This window comes from Felis catus, chromosome E2 (assembly GCF_018350175.1).
Source record: "Felis catus isolate Fca126 chromosome E2, F.catus_Fca126_mat1.0, whole genome shotgun sequence".
In the NCBI taxonomy this organism is placed as follows: Eukaryota; Metazoa; Chordata; class Mammalia; order Carnivora; family Felidae; genus Felis; species Felis catus.
Genome location: NC_058382.1, coordinates 12,825,364 through 12,844,333, shown reverse-complemented (window position 1 = coordinate 12,844,333; position 18,970 = coordinate 12,825,364). Strand labels below are relative to the sequence as shown.

The 18,970-nt window shown below is 49.7% G+C and overlaps 1 protein-coding gene across 2 annotated transcripts in view; it reads right to left on the bottom strand.

The window, feature by feature from the left end:
- Positions 1-6,545: 6,545 nt before the first annotated feature.
- The window catches only part of LOC101082109 (carcinoembryonic antigen-related cell adhesion molecule 6-like), a 31,564-nt gene continuing 19,139 nt past the window's right edge, over positions 6,546-18,970 (bottom strand). The window contains exons 1-10 of one of the 2 annotated variants that reach the window (XM_045046146.1): positions 18,059-18,264; positions 16,862-17,221; positions 14,572-14,850; positions 14,081-14,335; positions 11,104-11,382; positions 9,517-9,637; positions 8,486-8,538; positions 8,159-8,190; positions 7,690-7,731; positions 6,546-7,431 (exon numbers count right to left, since the gene is read on the bottom strand). In XM_045046146.1, coding sequence (XP_044902081.1) covers positions 7,366-7,431; positions 7,690-7,731; positions 8,159-8,190; positions 8,486-8,538; positions 9,517-9,637; positions 11,104-11,382; positions 14,081-14,335; positions 14,572-14,850; positions 16,862-17,221; positions 18,059-18,122 — 1,551 coding nt within the window. In that variant the 5' untranslated portion in view covers positions 18,123-18,264 and the 3' untranslated portion in view covers positions 6,546-7,365. Of the gene's footprint in view, positions 7,432-7,689; positions 7,732-8,158; positions 8,191-8,485; positions 8,539-9,516; positions 9,638-11,103; positions 11,383-14,080; positions 14,336-14,571; positions 14,851-16,861; positions 17,222-18,058; positions 18,265-18,970 lie in introns of those variants that run through there. The other variant, XM_045046148.1, reaches the window with a different exon arrangement.

The following is an 18,970-nucleotide window of genomic DNA, read 5'->3' as shown; positions in this document are numbered from 1 at the left end:
TCCTGTCTCCCTCCCCTGCAGTGTTTTGATCCAGCAGTGGCTGCTTATGGATATTCTTTTACATGCCCCCTTATGCTTATGTGTAAGGGCTTTTCTTGGGTACACACCCAGGAGCGGTATAGCTGGGCTGTAAGGTCTATTCAGCTTTAGGGGCCAATGCCAAATTATTTTCCAAAGTGGTGGTAGCGGTTATACATTACTAGTGACAAAGTAAAGAATTCTTTTTGATCCGCATCCCTCCGACTTTTCTGACTTTTTAATTCAGAAATACTAAGCAGGCTGGGCTTCCTTTCATGGGTGTATTGGCTGTGCTTCTTTTGTAAAATGCCTATTTTATGGGTTTTTTTGGTCTGTTTTTCTATAGGGTTATTTATCTTTTTTTTTTAAATGTTTATTCATTTTTGAGAGACAGAGTGCGAGTGGGGGAGAGGCAGAGAGAGAGAGGGAGACACAGAATCTGAAGCAGGCTCCAGGCTCCGAGCTGTCAGCACAGAGCCCGACGCGTGGCTCGAACTCACGAATTGTGAGATCATGACCTGAGCTGAAGTCGGTTGCCCACCCACTGAGCCACCCAGGTGCCCCTTTATCTTTTTCTTAACTTTATTTTTTTAAGTATGTCTATTTTGAGAGAGAGAGAGAGAGAGAGAGCGAGCAGGGGAGGGGCAGAGAGACAGGGAGAGTGAGAATCCCAGGCAGGCTCCATGTTGTCAGCACAGAACATGATGTGGGGCTCGAACTCATGAACCATGAGATCATGACTTGAACCAAAACCAAGAGTTGGACACTTGACTGAGCCACCCAGGTGCCCCTTATCTTTTTCTCATTGATATATAGGAGTTCCTTATGTATGCTTATATATTAAGTGCTAATAGTCTGTCAGTTGGATGATTTGTCTTCATTTCTTATGGTATCTTTTCAAGAAGAGAGTTTCAATGTTGAATTTCTCAGTCTTCCAGTTTTACGGTTAAATCTTCTCATGCCTTGCTTAAGAGATACTCTCTTTTCTCCAAAAAGTTAAGTTTGGCTTTCCACATTTCAGTTCTTTTTTTTTTTCAAGAAGACGGAAATCATACCAACTATATTTGCCAACCATAATGGCACAAAGCTAAAGATCAACAATGAAACAAAGCTGGGGGGCGCCTGGGTGGCTCAGCCAGTTAAGTGTCCAACTTCGGCTCAGGCTCATCTCACCGTTTCTGAGTTTGCGTCCTGCATTGGGCTCTCTGCTCCCAGTGCAGAGTCTGCTTCAGATCCTCTGTCTCTCTCTCTCTCTCTCTGCCCTTCCCCTGCTCTCAAAAGTAAATAAATATTGAAAAAAAAAATAGCTGAAAAATCTACAATGTAAATATTAAATATTTAATATGCAAATACCAAGCAACACACAACGGCACAGCCAACGGGCCAAATAAGAAATCAAGCAGCGGGGCGCCTGGGTGGCTCAGTCAGTTAAGCGTTCGACTTCAGCCCGGGTCACGATCTCGGGGTCCGTGAGTTCGAGCCCTGCGTCGGGCTCTGGGCTGATGGCTCGGAGCCTGGAGCCTGTTTCCGATTCTGTGTCTCCCTCTCTCTCTGCCCCTCCCCCGTTCATGCTCTGTCTCTCTCTGTCTCAAAAATAAATAAACGTTAAAAAAAATAAAAAAAAAAAGAAATCAAGCGGCAAGTCTCAAAAGGAAAGAAGAAAAGACAATATTCCATTCACATTTAGATTCTTAATCGATTTGGAATTGATTTTTGTGCTCCTTTGAGGTAGGAATCTACTTTCATTTTTAAAAATATGGGTAACTAATTGCTCCACCTCCTTTATGAAATAATTCCACCTTTCCTCATTTATCTGCACCGGCATCTTGGTTGTATATCAGAGTTCCACATCTGCATGGGTCTGTTTCTGGGCTCCTTGTTTTTTCCAGGGATCAATTTATCTACTCCCGTGCCAGCCCTACACTGTCTTAATTTTTATAACTTTTTACTAAATCTTTCCACCTGAGAACGCAAGTCATTTCCCCCTTACACTTGTTCATCTTCAGGAGGATCTTGGCTTTCCATATAAACTTAGGTTCAGCTTGTAAGTTCCATAAAAACCCCGTTGGGATTTTGGTTTGAACTTCATTGAATAATAGCCAATTTAGGAGACGCTTTATGTACTTATGAAGCTGACCCTTTCTATCCATGAACATGTGACGTCTCTCCATTTAAGTCTTCCCTAATATTTTTCGGTAAAATTTTTTTTTTTAATTTTACGCATAAGAGTCTGCACATCTTTTGTTAATTTATTCCAAAATGATCTATAGTGTTTGTTACTATAAATGGTTTCTTTTCATTTTTTATTATTTTTTTAAAGTTTATTTTTGAGAGCGAGAAAGCGAGAGAGCAGGGGAGGGGCAGAGAGAGGGAGAGAGAGAACCCCAGGCAGGCTCTACACCATTAGCGCCCCCCACTGGGCTCAATCTCAGGAACAGAGAGATAATGACCTGAACTGAGATCAAGAGTCCAACGCTCAACGGACTGAGCCACCAAGGCACTCCGATGGTGAGCCACCTGTGTGGCCCAGTCGGTTAAGCGTCTGAGTCTTGCTTTTGTCTCAAGTCATGATCTCTTGGTTCCTGAGATGGAGCCCTGCATGGGGCTCTGTGCTGACTGTGAGAGGCCTGCTTGGGATTCTTTCTCTCCCTCTCTCTCTCTCTCTCTCTGCCCCTCCCCTGTTCTCTTGCCCTCTCTGTCTCCCTCTCCAAATAAATAAATAAATAAATAAATATTTTTAAGAAAGGAAAAAAAGGACATTTTCTATTTGTTTCTAATTTATAGAAATGCAATAAATTTTGTACACTATGTTGATCTTAAAGTCAAACATCTTGCTATACTCTTTTATTATTTCTACCAATATGTTGACAGGCTTTGGGGGCTTCTCTGTATACACAATAATCACCTATGAGTGATGACAGTTGATCTGTGCTGTCTGGGACATCCCAGGAGGACACTGACAATGCTGGACATCTTTGAGTTGATTTTAAATGTAATTCTGCCATTTCCCTATCAACAATATTTGCTGGGGTGCCTGGGTGGTTTAGTCGGTTAAGCCTCTGGTTCTTGGTTACGGCCCAGGTTATGATCTCATGGTTTGTGAGATCGAGCCCCGCCTCCAGCTCTGTGCTGGCAGCGCGGAGCCTGCTTGGGATTTTGCCTCCCTCTCTCTGCACCTTCCCTGCTTGCTCTCTCTCTTAAAAAATAAATAGAGGGGCGCCTGGGTGGCGCAGTCGGTTAAGCGTCCGACTTCAGCCAGGTCACGATCTCGCAGTCTGTGAGTTCGAGCCCCGCGTCAGGCTCTGGGCTGATGGCTCGGAGCCTGGAGCCTGTTTCCGATTCTGTGTCTCCCTCTCTCTCTGCCCCTCCCCCATTCATGCTCTGTCTCTCTCTGTCCCAAAAATAAATAAAAAATGTTGAAAAAAAAATAGAAACTTTTTTAAAAGGCAAAAAAAACCACACCCCACAATATTTGCTGTTTTTTGTTTGTTTACTTGCTTTTTTTTGGTAGTTCCTTAAAGTTTTTTCCCAGATTTACTGAAATATAATTGACATACAACATAAGCTGTACAATGTGATGATTTGATTCATCTATGTATTGCAAAATGATTATTACCACAGCGTTAGCTAACACCTCCATCACATCACATAATTATCATTCTTTGTTGGTGGTGTGATCACTTATGATCTACCCTCTTAACAATTTCAAATATACAATACAGTATCGTTGACTAAAATCACCATGTTGTACATAAGATTCTCAGAACTTATCCAACTTATATAGTAGCCCCCCTTGTCCATGGGGAATATATTCAGGCATATCCAGTAGATGCCTGAAACCATGATAGTACTGAGCCCTATGTATACTATGTTTTTTCCTATGCATACATACCCAAATTAAGTTTAATTTATAAATTAAGATGTATAGTAAGATGTATAGTAAGATGAACAGTAAGATGTATAGATGTAAATATGTGCACACGTGTACCCACACATTTTTTATTATATATATATATATACACACACATATATATGTATATATATATATGATTTTTTGATGAATCATTTGAAAGTTATAGATACCATAATACTTCACCCTAACTACCTCAGCCTGTATCTCATCAGAACCAGGACTTCCTCCTATACATCCACAGTCCTATTAGCAAGCCCCCCAAATTTAATATTAATGCAAAAATGTAAACTAATATGACATCTATATTAGTGCCCTATTACTGTTGTAACAAATTACCAGAAGCACAGTGGCTTAAAACAACACATTTGTTACCTTACAATTCTGGAGGTCAGAAGTCTGGCATGGATTTTGCTGGGCTAAAATAAAGATATTGGCAGGGCCACATTCCTTTCTCCGGGTTCTAGGGGTGGATCAGTTTTCTTGCCTTTACCACTTTCTGGAGTCTGCTGATAACTGCTTCACTTGTGGCCTCCTTCCATCTTCAAAGTCCAGAACAATTGACCAAGTTTTTCTCACATCAGCTCACTCTGACATTGATCCTTCTGTCTTCTTCTTTCACATTTAAGGACTCATGACGACGTTAGGCCCATCCCAGATAATCGAGGATAGTGTGCATTTTTTTTTAAGGGCAGCAGATTAACAACCTTAATTCCATTGGTTACATTAATTCCCCTTTGCCATGTAATGTAGTATATTTACAGGCCCCAGGAATAAGGATTTGGATATCTTTGGGAGGACATTATTCTGCTCACCATAGACTGCCCATTGAATCCCAGAGATGGATGTAGAGACAGGAAGTAAATTAGTGGTTGCCTAAGACTGTGGGCATCTGGGGAAAGAGGGCATGACTGCTAATGGCTGTAAAGTATAAAAATACTTCACAATTGATTCTGCTGATAGTTGAACAATTCTGTGAATTATATACTAGAAACCATTGAATTGTACACTTAAACATTTTTTTAATTTTTTAACGTTTATTTTTGAGACAGAGAGAGACAGAGCATGAACGGGGGAGGGTTAGAGACGGAGGGAGACACAGAATCTGAAACAGGCTCCAGGTTCTGAGCTGTCAGCACAGAGCCTGACGCGGGGCTTGAACTCTTGGACTGTGAGACCATGACCCGAGCTGAAGTCGGACGCTTAACCGACTGAGCAACCCAGGAGCCTCTATTATTACTTTTTTAAATGTTTGTATTATTTTTGAGAGAGAGAGAGATAGGGAGAGAGCACGGGGTAGGGGGAGAGAGAGAGGGAGACAGAGGATCTGAAGTGGGCTCCGCACTGACAGCAGAGAGCCCACGTGAGCTTGGGCTCACAAACCCTGAGATCATGATCTGAGCCGAGGTCAATCAACAGAGCCATCCAGGCGCCCCTCATTACATCTTTCTTACAGAGAATAGACATGGGCAGCTTCTTCAGCCCCAGGCTGAGACACTGTCCAAGGTGCTGATGTCCCCCAACCATGCCCAGGGCTTAGTTTGAGAGAGAGAGAGAGAGAGGGAGAGAGGCAGGGAAAGAAAGACACAGAATCCAGAGCAGGCTCCAGGCTCCCTAGCTGTCAGCACAGAGTCTGACACAGGGCTGAAACTTGTGATATCATGACCTGAGCTGAAGTTGGACACATAACTAACTGAGCCACCCAGGCATGAGAGAGGGAGTGACAGAAGGAGGCAGGAGAGGCAGAACCAGAGAAGAGTTGATGTGGAAACAGGACACAGAGAGACTTCAAGATGTTGCACTCCTGGTTTTGAAGGTGGAGGAAGGGGCCACATCCATGGAACGTGGGCAGCCTCCAACGGCACAGCTTGAAAAACAAGCAAACAGACTCTCTCCTAAGCCTCCAGAAGAGACAGCCAGGTGGGCACCTTGACTTGTGTTGACATCCACCACTAAGCTTACAATAATTTGCTAGAGCAGCAAGAGGAAACTAACAAGAGGCGTCACCCTGTCTAATCCAACAGAGTGTGCGTTGCGATAGGAGCATCACAGAGCTAAAAATGACGTGATACGTTGCAGCTTGTTTTTCTTACCCCTCATCTCATGACTAAGAAACAAGTGGGTGATGGCAAACCCACCTGTGAAACGTGGGTGCGGTGCCTTGGTGCTTGGACCGCTTTTGTGTGAACGGGGCAACTTGATGCGAGCGAATCCACATGGGCACCCAACCGGGGGCCTCAGGGAAGGACTGAGAGCCGCTGGCCCAGGTGTGTGGAGATGGCTGCAGGTGGGACAGTAGGACGAGGCCTGTGGACCAGGTGGAAGAGAACTTTGTCCCAACACCATGGGAGCCTGGGTGAGAGTTAGGTGAGGAAAGCCCTCTGCCTCTGACCTGCATGCTTATTTATGGGGAGGAGGTGTGTTTCAAGATAAGATCCCGTTCAGGGAGAAAAGTGGACACTGCTGGGAGGTACTGGGCTAGACGTCATGGGCAGTGTCCGGGAAGGCTATGCTCAGAGCATGAATTCTGGGTCCCAAACCCTGGCGTTCCTCTGACAACCTGCCTTTATGTCACCCCAGCAGGAAGGACATCCCGAAGGCTGGAGAAAGCTTCAGACAGGTCTCAGTGCCCTGGATCCTGGATTTGGGGACAGGGCAAGTTTATTGGTGAAGGCCACCAGTCAGGGCCACCGGGGATGGGTGAGGAGGACCAAAAGGCTCAGGACACCAAAAGGCTATGAAGGGGTCCCACCTGGGATGTGTGCCTGCCCACGGCTGCTCCTTCCAAGCCCCTCCTCGTGTGGTCATCAGAGGCCCCATGTTCTGTGCTCCTGAGAACCCCGTGCACATGTGCAGACACTGGAGGTGTCTCCAGCCTTGGTCCCTGAGCAGGGTGAGGACCGCTGAGTGCTGTCATAGTTTGGCCACAGCTCTGGTGATCTCTCCTTTTCTAGTTAACGTGGTCCCAGCATGTCAACACCCCTCGCCCCTCCTCTATCTCAGGGGACTAAGGTGGGGGCTTGGTGAACTCAGAGGGAACATTTCCCTGTGTGACCCAGGAGAGAAGGGCCCCAGAGGTTCAGGTGAATTTCTGCTCAGAGAAATCACCATTCACCAAAAAAGGGCCAAGGAGGGGGAAGAGTCCTGTTTCATCAGATGTCCCTCATGCTGTCCCTAGTGGGTCAGGGCCCAGGACACTTTCCCTGGGAAACTCCACTTCCTGGGACATGGGGGCCTTTGTCCTGGCCCATCCAGGGTTCGTGGCAGCCTGTCAGGGCTTCCAGAAATCAGGAAGGCCCGGACCCTGGGTCCATGTCCCTGAATATCCTCTGGGTTTAGAGCTGGTTCTCTGGCTCAGGCGGGGGCACCTGACCCCACCCAGGGTCTGGGGTCTCAGGAAGGCCCCTGGAAGGAGTAGCTCCCAGGGGAAGGGGAAACTAAGAAGACACTTGTCCTTTGTGGTTGATCTGGCAGTAAATGTTCCTGTCAGGGTGTTGTAACTCCTGTAAAAGAAAAAGAAGCCTCTGAACCCCGCAGGCTTCTCAGAACATGTCTGGGTGACTTTCAGGTCCTGCGTCCACCTCTCTGGGAACCTGGCTGGGTGGCAGGTTTCTGCCCCAGGCCCCTCCTTCCTCCCACTAGCCCCTGTGCCCTTTTGCCCTGCTGTGTCCTAAACCTGAAAGCACAGGCAGGGCAGGCTGGGGACAGATCCTCAGCCCCCTTGGGCTCGGGGGACCTGAACATTCATTGCCCACACTCACCTGGTAGATGGGAATGGCTGTCCTCGGGCTGGGTAGGGCGCTCTGAACAGGGGGAGAGAATGGGTGTCAGTGGACAGAGGGAGAGTCATTTCTCTGCAGGGGTGACCCGTTCTGCCTCTTGAGCAGCTTTCGCCAAGCCTGTTGACCCACACCCCAGACCCAGACCGGTCTCTCCTGAACTCCCTGCCCCACTCCTATTAGCCCAGGACCCCTGGCTGATGTTCCCAGTGCTCTGTCCTTGGCCAGACTCCAGGCTTCCCCTTGGGCCAGCTCAGAGTGGCAGGAGAGACTCAGGACGGGGTGGGGAGTGGTCCTGTCCCTGAAGACGGTCCCATTCCTGGGCAGAACGGGCCCTGCCTTGTCCTGGCTCTCTGGGGGGAAGCAGGGTGTGTGCTGTGCTGCCGAATTCGTTGGTTCTCTGCCTTGCGCCCGCACAACCTAGACCCCAGTGGGGAGGGGGCGGGCTTACCGGGGATGTGGAGCTGCTGACTGGACCATGACCTGGGGACAGAAATGGGAATTAGCACCCAGGGTCCACCCTCCCAGGAGGTACCGGGTCATCGGCTCTCGGAGAACCAGGGAAGGAGCACCTCCCACAGGGAGACCCACTGGTGCTGGTCTGGGAGGTGCTGAGCCGTGACCTAGATTCCATAGGTCAGGGAGTATGGCCAGTTGGGGTCCCCTGTACTGAAGCCCCAGGGACGTGGTCAGAGGCCCCAGGGTGTGACTGGCAGGAGTGGACATTGGGGGCAGGTCGAGGGGCTCCCTGTGCTGCCTGGGCTGAAGGGATACTCACCAGGGGTGCAGGCTGGGTGCCCCATCTCTCTGTGATTATGTTGGCCACTGGCCCTAGGAAAGATCAGGCTTATTTGTGAGGTGGGCAGGGAGAGGTCACAGCTCTGGTGTCAGAACAGGGGACAGGGAGGGTCCTCATTCCAAGCAGGGCTTAGAGACCCCATCTCTCCACCAGTGTATTTAGGAGGGGAAGGGCCCACGAGAGGGATAAAAAAAGGCCTTCGGAGCACATGTATCCTTGGACCAGAGAGGAAGCCGGGCAGCGGACGGACACCTAGGAGAAAGTGTCCCGAAAAGGGATCAAGGGCCCAGGAAAGGAATCACACATGAGGGTCTGAGTGACTGGAAGGGTCAAGGCGGCCAGCTGCGTGTGCAGGACGCTTGGGGAGCCCCAGGTATGTCAGGTCCCTGACTGCGGTGCCCCTGCTGTGGCCAGACCCTCGAGTCCTCAGGCCAGAAGACGCTGGAGACTGACATTGGCTCGTGCTCTATCTCCATCTGCCTGGACGAGGGGCTTCGTCCCAGGACCTCTACCTGACGGAGTCCAGGGTCTGCGGTGTCACACATCAGGCACCGTGGTTCCCGCATGTGCCACTTTGGGGGTCGACCCCACCCGGCCTGTCAGGGTCTTCCACTCTCCCTTGTGTGACCTTGGCCAGGACCACCCTCGGTCCTGAGGCTGCAAATCCCCGTCCCAGGGCATGTGGACTGACAAACCACGGGAGGTACCGGTCTCCGTGCACTTAGTACCGAGCACTGCTGTAGGGTTGCCGAGCGAACCAGGACAACCCTGAGGGGCTGTTTTGTGACTGTCCCTAATTTTGCACAGAGGCAGCTGTGGAGGAAGGGCCCCGGGCAGCAGCTGGTGAGGAAGGAGCCAGGTGTGATCAGAGGAGAAATCCAGGGGGCAGTTGGGAGGTCTGGGACACCCAGCCCAGAATCCTGGGTCAGGACGGCGTCTGCCTGCTGGCGAGTCTGCTGGGGTGGGGGAGGGGTGGTGGACAGGATCGTGTGTGGGAAATGCCATCATACCTTCCCGCCTTCACATGGAGCAGGAGATACCCCAGGGCGGCCACGAGTGCCACCCCAACCAGGACCCCAATTGCAATGCCAACACTGGTCCCCACAGGGAGGCCCGTGGGGCTTCTTCCATCTGAAATAAGAAGCAAAAGGGAGGAGGAATGAGTCCCAAGTCATATCTGCTGAAGTCATGATGGGCTTGGGGGCGGGGGGAAGGGCCTGGTTAAGGAGGAAGGAAAGACCTTTGAGGTCTGGGTGGTGTGTGTTATCCCTACAGCATCCCAGCCCGCTTGGCTGCTGTGTCATATAGTTTTTTTTATTATTGAGAGATAGAGAGAGAGAGAGAGAGAGAGAGAGCAAGAAGGGGGAGGGGCATGAGAGAGCGAGAGACAGAATCCCAACCAGGGTGTCCGCTTTCAGTGCAGGCCCCAACGAGGGGCTCTAACCCACGAACCATGGGATCATCACCTGAGCTGAGATCAAGAGCTGGATGCTTGGGGCTCTTGGGTGGCTCAGTTGGTTAAGTATGTGTCTTTGGCTCAGGCCATGACCTCATGGGTCATGGGTCTGGCCCCGCGTTGGATGCTGTGCTGATAGTACGGAGCTTGCTTGGGATTCTTTCTGCCTCTCTGTCTGCATCTCCCTAACTCCATCTCTCTCTTTGTCTCTCTCTCTCTCTCAAAATAAATAAATAAGCTTAAAAAAACTTTAAAAAAACCCACAAGAATTGCCAGCTTAACCAACTGAGCTACCCAGGTGTCCCCTGCTGTGTCGTTTCTACTCCTCATAGTGAAACCTTGGACTTGAATCTTCATGTTGCCCTCCTCTGCCCAAAACTGTGGTCAGTGCCAACATCCTGCTTATTTTCCTCCTAAGGCCTCTCTCTCTTCCTCTCACATTATGCCTCTTTCCACGTTTCTTCTTTTCCATCACTATCGATGGTCTTAGAGGGAGACCCCTACTTGTCCACTCAACACGGATTAGTGAAAACAACACTAGCTGACTGCTTTCGAGGTCAGCGCTGGGCCAGGCACATGGGAAATACTTTGTGTTTATCTCATCTGCTGCTTCCATGAGGCGGCCAGGTGTCAACCCCACCGTGCAAATTACGGTCTGAGAGTGTCAAGGGCTTCAGTAAAGTAGTGAAGGTCACAGAACTGGACCGAGTTGAGACAACACTTAATCCCAGCTCCACGGGACATTACGGCTAACAACAACAATGTCAATGACAAAAGAACAAGAACTGCTAAATTTGATTGAGCCTTGAACCTGTGTAGGATGCTGTCTCAGGATTTAAGATCTCATTAACCTCATAGTGACAACCCTCAGAACAGCCCTAAGAGCCAGCCTTTCTTTCCAGTTTTACAGATGAGGAAACTTAGGTTCTGGAGGTTGAGTGTCTTGTCTGAGGTCCCACAGCTGGTATAAAGCAGAACCAAGATGTTAACAAGATTAGTCTAATTCTGGGGATCTCATCCACATTGCTGTAGAGGCTGTGAAGGAGGCTCCCACCTCCCCCAGACCTGTATTCTATTTCACACACACCCCCTGCCCATGAAATATACAGGGAGGAAGGGGGAGAAGTTGAGGGTTACTCACAGCTCACAGCCAGCCTGACGGGGTTACTTTTGCTGCAACTGACTGGGTTGGAGACTTCACACTGATAATTCCCGGCATGCCCCACCCTGACAGGGCTTATGGTGAGGGTGCTGTTGTCTGGGGACAGCTTCATCCTCTCCAAGAGCTTTAGACTCTGGTTATTGAAAAACCACCAGATGGAGACCCCTGTGTTATTTGTAGAGCAGGTCAGGACCACAGAGTCCTTATGTTCTGTGGCTGTGGTGTCGCTGGCATGGACAGTAGGCTGGGACACTTGCTCTGTGGGGAAACAGAGGAGGTGACAGAATGAGAGGGGGCCTGGGGCCATGCTCCTTCTTCCAAGATCTCGGCCACTCCGAGGGCCCCACTGAGCTCTGTAAAGGTGCCCCAGAGGATGGCCCTGATGTCTGCAGAAGGATGAGTGTCTTTGTTCAGGTGGCGATCTATAAGGAGGGGGCTGTACCTCTCCCTCTGACCCTCAGGTTCCCCTCTGGCCCTCAGCATCTGCCTGATCTGCCTGGACATCTCTGTAGTATCAGCACCACACACCTCTTAGCCATGTCCAGCATCCTCATCAGCAAGTGGAATTCTTCCTATGGACTCCTGTGTGATTCCTTTCTTGAACTTCTATGACTTTAATAGATCAAGCCTCACTCCTTATATACCTTTGTGTGTATGGTGGGGAGGAAGGCTTGCAGGCCTTCTATCTCTGAGTCTGAGGCACCTTTACATAAAATAGGGAAGGTATTTGCACTGTTATAATTTATTAGGGAATGAGAGCAGCCCACCCAGTCTTCATCACCTTAGGAATTAAAGAGTTTCAATCTGCAGGATTTCTCAGGCTGAAGAAGGCTTTTACTTCCACCACTGTGGATTGACTCTCATGGTGAAAAACTTCTGTAAAGAAGCGGTTACTGTATACAGAATACTGGCACCCTTATAAATAGAAGGAAATGATTGCAACAGAATAAAGGCCTTATAGGAAACACCCCCAGCTAGCATCATACTCTATGGTGAAACACGGAAAGTGTTTCCTCTAAGATCAGATAGTACATAAACATGCCTCTTTCACCACCCATGTTCAACAGAGGAAAGGAGTCCAGGCCAAAATAATTAGGAGAAAAACAATAGAATGCAATCAAATTGGAAAGGAATAAGTACAATGAGGTCTGGTTGTAGATGATGGAAATTATATGTACAAAACTCTAAAGATTCTGCAAAAATTGTTGAACTAATAAACAATTTCAACAAACTTGCAGGATACAGAATCAACAGGCAAAAATCAATTGTGCTGCTATACACTAAAAATACCTTCCTCCCAAAATCAAGAAAACAATTCATTTACAATAACAGTAAAAAGAATAAAATACTTAGGAATGAAAGAATGAGGCAATAGAGTATACATGGAAATCTAGAAAACGTTGCTGAAAGAAATTACAGAAGACACAAATGAAGGGAAAGACATCCCATGTTCATGGATGATGAGACTTAATATTGTTAAGATGACAATACTACCCAAAGAGATCCACAGATTCAATGTAATCCGTAACAAATGCTTTTCTTTTAAGATTTTATTTTTAAGGAATCTCTATACCCAACGTGGGACTTGGACATACAACCCCGAGATCAAGAGTCGCATGATCCACTGTACTGAGTCAGTCAGGTGCCCCCCCTGTTAAATTCTTAAGGAAATATTTTGCAGAAATAGAAATTTCCAAAAAGTCACATGGAATGTCAGGGCCCTCAAATAGCCAAAATTATTTTGAAAAAGAACAAAGTTGGAGGACTCCTACTTGCTGACTACAAAGCTACAGTCACCAAAATAATGTGGGCCTGCTATATAGATAGACATAGAGACCGATGGGATACAACAGGCACCCCAGATACAAATCCTGATACATATGGTCCAATGATTTTCAGTACGGTTGTCATGACCATTCAATGGAGAAAAACTTCTATTCAAGAAATGGTCTTGGGAACACTGGATACCCATGCAAATGAATGAAGTTGGATCCTGACCTTATATCATGCACAAAAACTAACTTAAAACAGATCAAACATCTAAACGTAAGAGTCAAAACTGTGAAAGTCTTAGAAGAAAACATAAAGCAAAAGCTTATTGAAAAAACAGATGAACTGGATTGCACTGAAATAGGAAACTTCTGTGCACCAAAAGGCACAATCAAGAAAGTGATGGTAGCACTTAAGGAATAAACAGGACTCAGGAAGGAAACAGACAGCATAGGAAATGTAGTCAATGGCATTTTATTATTTTAATTTTTTAAAGATTTTGTTAAGATTAAATAAGCTCTACACCCAATGTGGGGCATGAACTCACAACCCCGAGATCAAGAGTCACATACTCTACCTACTGAGCCAGCCAGGTGCCCCTAGTCAATGGTATTTTAACAGCATTGCATGGTGACAGATGGTAGCTACACTGTGGTAGGCATAGCATAACACAGAGTTGTCCAATCTCTATGTTGTGCACATGAAACTAGTGTTACATTGTGTGTCAACTAAAGTTCCCTAACCAACAACAACAATAACAACAAAGTGATGGCAACCCACAGGCTGAAAGAAAACATTTGCAAATCATAGCTGGTAAGAGATTAATATCCAGAATATATAAAACACTTCTGCAATTCAACAACAACAAAAAGCAACTTGACCCTGAGGACCCTTCTTTTTCCCCCATCTGCAAAGGCGCCTTATATGTGTGGGGGTTTTGGAAGCTGACAGAATCCCCTCCCCACATTGCAGACTGGACTGGGAGATCTCAGATCTCAGACCTCAAGATCTGCCATGAGAAATCAGACAGCACAGGGAGGAAGCATCTGCAGACATGTGATGGGAGAGTTCAAGGACAGATCTGAGTCACAAGCAAATGCAAAATAACTTCTTCTAGGCTCTTTTCTGGAAACCAGACAGACCTCCACCACAGTGCTTGATGCAAATGCTCCACGGATCCACTTACCAGAGACTGTGATAGTCTTGACCGTGAACTTATTGAGGCGAGTGCCAGGGTTATAGGCGAGGCAGGCATAGGATCCACTATCATTCACAGTGATGTTGGGGATAAAGAGCTCCTGTGAGGATGGCTGGGGGCTCCCATTGATAAGCCAAGAATACTGTGCAGGCGGGTTAGAGGCTGAGTGGCAGGAGAGGCTGAGGTTTGCCCCTGGACGGTAATAGGAGTCTGAGGGGGAAATGGTGGGGGCATCCGGGCCATCTGGAGCAAACAGAATAAAGCCACATGTGATGTAATCCAAGGGAAGGGGAAGAGGAAGATCTGGGTGTGTATAGGGGCCACAGTGTCCATCTAAGTTGGGTCAGAAGCCATGGCCAGCCTGGGTGTCTAGGTGAGAGTCAGGTACTCAGACCCCAGAAGGACAGATGTGGCCTGACCTCTGGCAGTGTGGATTTGGGCTGGCAGCCCGGGGCCAGGTAGGAATACAAGTTACTCACAGAGAACATTCAGGGTGAATGGGTCACTATGACCGGCACTGACTGGGTTCCAGGTTTCACACTCATAAGGTCCTGTGTCATTCCTTGTGACACCATGTAAAGTGAGAGTCCTGTTGTCCAGGGACAGCTCCAGCCTGGCGCTGTCCGGGAGGCTCTTACTGTTTACTGACCACAGGTAGCTTGTGTTCTGAGTCTGAGGTTCACACGTTAATACTACAGAATCCACGTTCTCCACGGGGTCTGAGTTGTTGCTTGTGATGTTGGGTTTGGGTAACTCCGCTGGGTAGACAACAGAGAGAACATTGCCCTGTGTGGTACCCGTGATTCCTCCGAAGGCATCTTCAATCAGAGCTGCCTTCTCTCATCTGTCTGCCAACCCGAGTCCTTAAGAATAAAGCAGATCTGTGAATCTCAAGACAAATGTGAGAGGATCTGAGGACTCACAGAAGGAAAAGCCCCCTGTTCTGTGTGTCTGAGAGCAAGCACAGAGTTTCTCAAATGTCAATCACAGAGCAGAGTTTTGTCGTGGAAGACGCGGGACAGAGTCAGAGACAGCCCCCAACCCCCCAACACGGCACCTCTCCTGGTTCTTCGCAGACCTGATGGCTTGGCCAGGGGATGGGGATCTGAGCAGAAATGACACCCAGGGACACCAGAAGCAAGCCCAGAGGTCAGTTCAGTACTTGGGCCCAGGGCCTGAAGGAGCTTTGATAATGACTGCCGTGAGACAGTGATCCCATACATGGCAGAGCAGAGTCCAACATCAAGCAAAGAGTCAGAGCATGAGCAGGATGGAGGGGTGGGGAGTCAATGAATGACCACATCTCTTCAGAAAGGCATCCTGGTGCAGGATGCTAGGAGGCCTGGCCCTCCTCCAGCAACAGAGGCACCCACACTGTTCACTGCATCCCTCCTATTTTTTTTAAATAATTTTTTTAGGGCTTATTTATTGTTAAGAGACAGAGACAGAGAGAGACACAGAGAGAGGGGTGGGAGGGGCATCGAAGGAGAGAGGACAGAGGATCCAAAAGGTTTGCCCTGACAGGAGGGAGCCCAATGTAGAGCTTGATCTCAGCAGATCTGGACCTGAGCCGAAGATGGACACTCAACCAACTGATCCACCCAGGCGCCCCTCACGCCTTCCCTCCTAAACAAAAGCAAGTGAGTTGGTTACACGTGGACCCTGTGCTGCTTTCAGGTGCAGAGTCAGAAGGAGAAGGCAAGCCTACCCCAGTGGGAGCGACACCAACACACCAGGAAACACTCAGTGATTTCAAGTCCAACACAGGGAGGTGAGGATGGGCCACCTGAGGGGCGGCTGGGGCATGCTGACTCAGGTTGCTGCTGGGGGTCATTAGTTGGAGAGTGATCACAGAATGAGCCTCTATTTGCTCTCACTGCCCACACCAGCACCCTTCCCGCTGATGGAGGAGAGGACAGGGCTGTGCTGCCCAGCAGCCCAGCAGCCTGTGTGACCCTGATTCAGTGACTATACTTCCCTGGGCCTCAGTTTCCCCCTAATACAACAGGAATAATGGTAAATGATCTCCACCTGCCATGCCTGTGAAGTAACCTTTAACCATCCTTAAATACCTGGCCCTAAAATGCTATATCGCGGCCGGCCAATCAAATGGCCTCTCTTACTCTTGCCTCCACAAGACAAGGCTCCCTCCCTGGGCCTCCTTCTTGGGAGAGGAAGAGCCGTCAAGAGCATCTCTCTGCTCTGTTCCTCCCTGGGGGTGCTGACCCTCCTCTGGAGTCTCCTAAGTCCCCCACAGCAGTTGGCTAATGGACTGGAGCCTTTTTATGTCTGTGCTGCCCATGCCTCTCTCCAGATGTAGATCTGGAGACCGAGCCCTGGCTGGCGACCAGCTCAGAGGCTCAGGACTCGGGCAGCTGGGAAATCATTGCTCCCTGTCAGCCCTGCCCAGGAGCCCTACCCCACCCTGGCACAGAGTCCCCGGGGTCACGAGACTCAGGAGCCCCAAGGCACTGTTCTGGGCAAGGGCCTCCTGGGCTGAGCTCTAGTGAGGATCCCAGGGCCCCTTTGGGCCTGGCCTTGACCATGACCTGCATGGTCTTTCTCAGATGGTCGTAGAGTCTGGATTCTAGGAAAGGAGTTGCAATCTTAGGAAATTCATCTCTACTGTGTGTGTCCTGCACTAAATGCTCAAACACCATTTGGAACAAAATGCAGAAGGGAAGGGAGGCACAGTCCAGGCCTGTCAATCCTGTGTGTACCAAGTAGAATTCACTCCACCCGACATCAGAGGTGACAGGAATTACTCACGATATACACGGAGCTGTCCAATTACTCTTTCAACGTGAACATTCCTCTTTATGATTTGTAGGGTGTAGTATCCTGTGTCCTCCAGGCTGATGTTCTGGAACAGCAGGGATCCGTTGTGATATAATGTCTCTCTGCCGCTGTGTGCAAATCCTAGGGTAATTTCTTGTGAGTCTGCTGCATATGATACAATTTCCCTACGGGGATCTATAGTTGTCCCTTTGAACCAGCCAAAGCCTATAAGATTGGCAGGCAGATTGTGGACACGCAGAAGAACGTCCTTCCCTTCGGCAGCATTGGGCGGCACCGATTCAACAGTGACTTGGGCAGTGGTGGGAGGGTTCCAGAAGGTTAGGAGTGAGACTAGGAGGGAAGAGAGAAGACCTAGATCAATATTTGGCCTATGTATTGGGACGGAAAGATGTGGCCCTGGAGACTGAGAAGGTCCTAATCGCTCAGCCTTGGGGGCAGGGGTGAGCGTGTGTGTGTGTGTGTGTGTGTGTGTGTGTGTGTCCTACAGGTCAAGGTCAGCGGCAGGACCGCCATGACTTCAGTGCTTCTGAACTTGTGATTTCCTCTGTTTCCAGTACTCTCCCTCAGATGTCCGTGGGCTCACTCCCTCACTGCCCTCAGGTACCTGCTCACACTCAGGGGGTCCTTGGGAGAGGCCTGCCCACACCGCCTCCTCTAAAGACCCTCTGTCTTCACATTCTGACCTTTCCCTGCTCTGTTCCCTTCATAGCCTGTCAATGCCCGACCTCCCATTCTGTGTCTTTGCTTGTCTGTCTTCCTCCCCAGAGAAGTGTGCTCAGGGAGGGCAGGGACTCTGATCTGTTTTGTGCCCCAGTGGTGGGGCCGGCTGCAAATACCTGTGGATGAATGAATGAGTGTTCCCAGGGCCCAGCATTGATCTGTCAATATCTCAGGTTGGTGGGAGGCGCAGCGTTTAGGGTCCCTGGTTACTCACATCGTTTCCAAAATTCAATCCTCAGTGATGAGTAACTTGGGACACAACACGTCGCTCGCTCGCCTCTTCCAGATCATGAGATTTTCCTGTTGCTGAGCCGGGAACCCCCTGTCCTGCCCTGCCCTGCCCTGCCCTCTTCCCATGTCCCCTCTCGGCGCCCCATCCTCCCCTGGGAGACTGCAGCCAGTCTCTCTCTTCCTTTCACCCTTAACCCAGGGGATCGTCCCTCTCACCTGCCAGCAGGAGCTCCTGCCAGGGAACACGCCCTCCTCGGGGAAGGGCCGAGGGGGGCTCCATGCCGCCTGCTGCCTGCTCTGTCCTTCCCTCTGTGAGGAGAGCTTCGGCTCCAGAAATGCTCAGGAGCACCGCTGTCACGACAAGTTGGCTCTGTGGTCCTTCCTCCCTCTGTGCTGAGCCGCCTCTGGGGGCAGGAGCGCTTGGCCGGGTCACGTGGGCAGGGGCGGGGTCTCTGCCCGGTCCCCCCCCCTCCCCTCCCCTCCCTTCCCCTCACTCCTGCCCTCCTGGTCTCCTTCCCCTTTCATTTCGTCTACGTTTGGGTTCCCTGCGAACTGCTGAGGCCTCTCCCTCTTCAGCTGAGATTTCCCACCATATGCGAGTGCGCACACAATGCCCTTGTGTGGACAAGCCCAAGCCTGTGGCATTGGTGTCCTGGGCGCTCCCCGCAGCTCAGGGTCGGGGCGCACAGTCAGCCCCCTGCAGCCCTCTCTCCTCCCCATGTGGCTTTTCTCTTCAGAGCAGGAGCCCGAGGGGCCACCCCAGGAACTCTGTCACAGGGATGTTACCCCCACCGGGCATCGGAATCACCTGTGGAACTTTCTAAAGATCGCGAATGCCCTGGTGACCCCTAGAAATGCTGCTTCAGCAGATGGCCAGCCAGGCTGAGACCCCAGGATGTGGGAGTGGGGCCACCTCCTTCTTTCCTGCACCCACAGAGGGTCTGCAGAGCCTGTAAAATGCACATTCTGACTCAGCAGTGTGGTGGGGACCTGAGAGTCCGCGTTTAACAAGCTCTCAGGTGAGGCTGGTTGTCCTGGGCCAGGCACACGTTGAATAGCCAGGCTGACGGGGACCTGGTTCTCTCAGAGGACGAGCCTCCTCCCTACTCCGAGTTGGCCTCTGCTGAG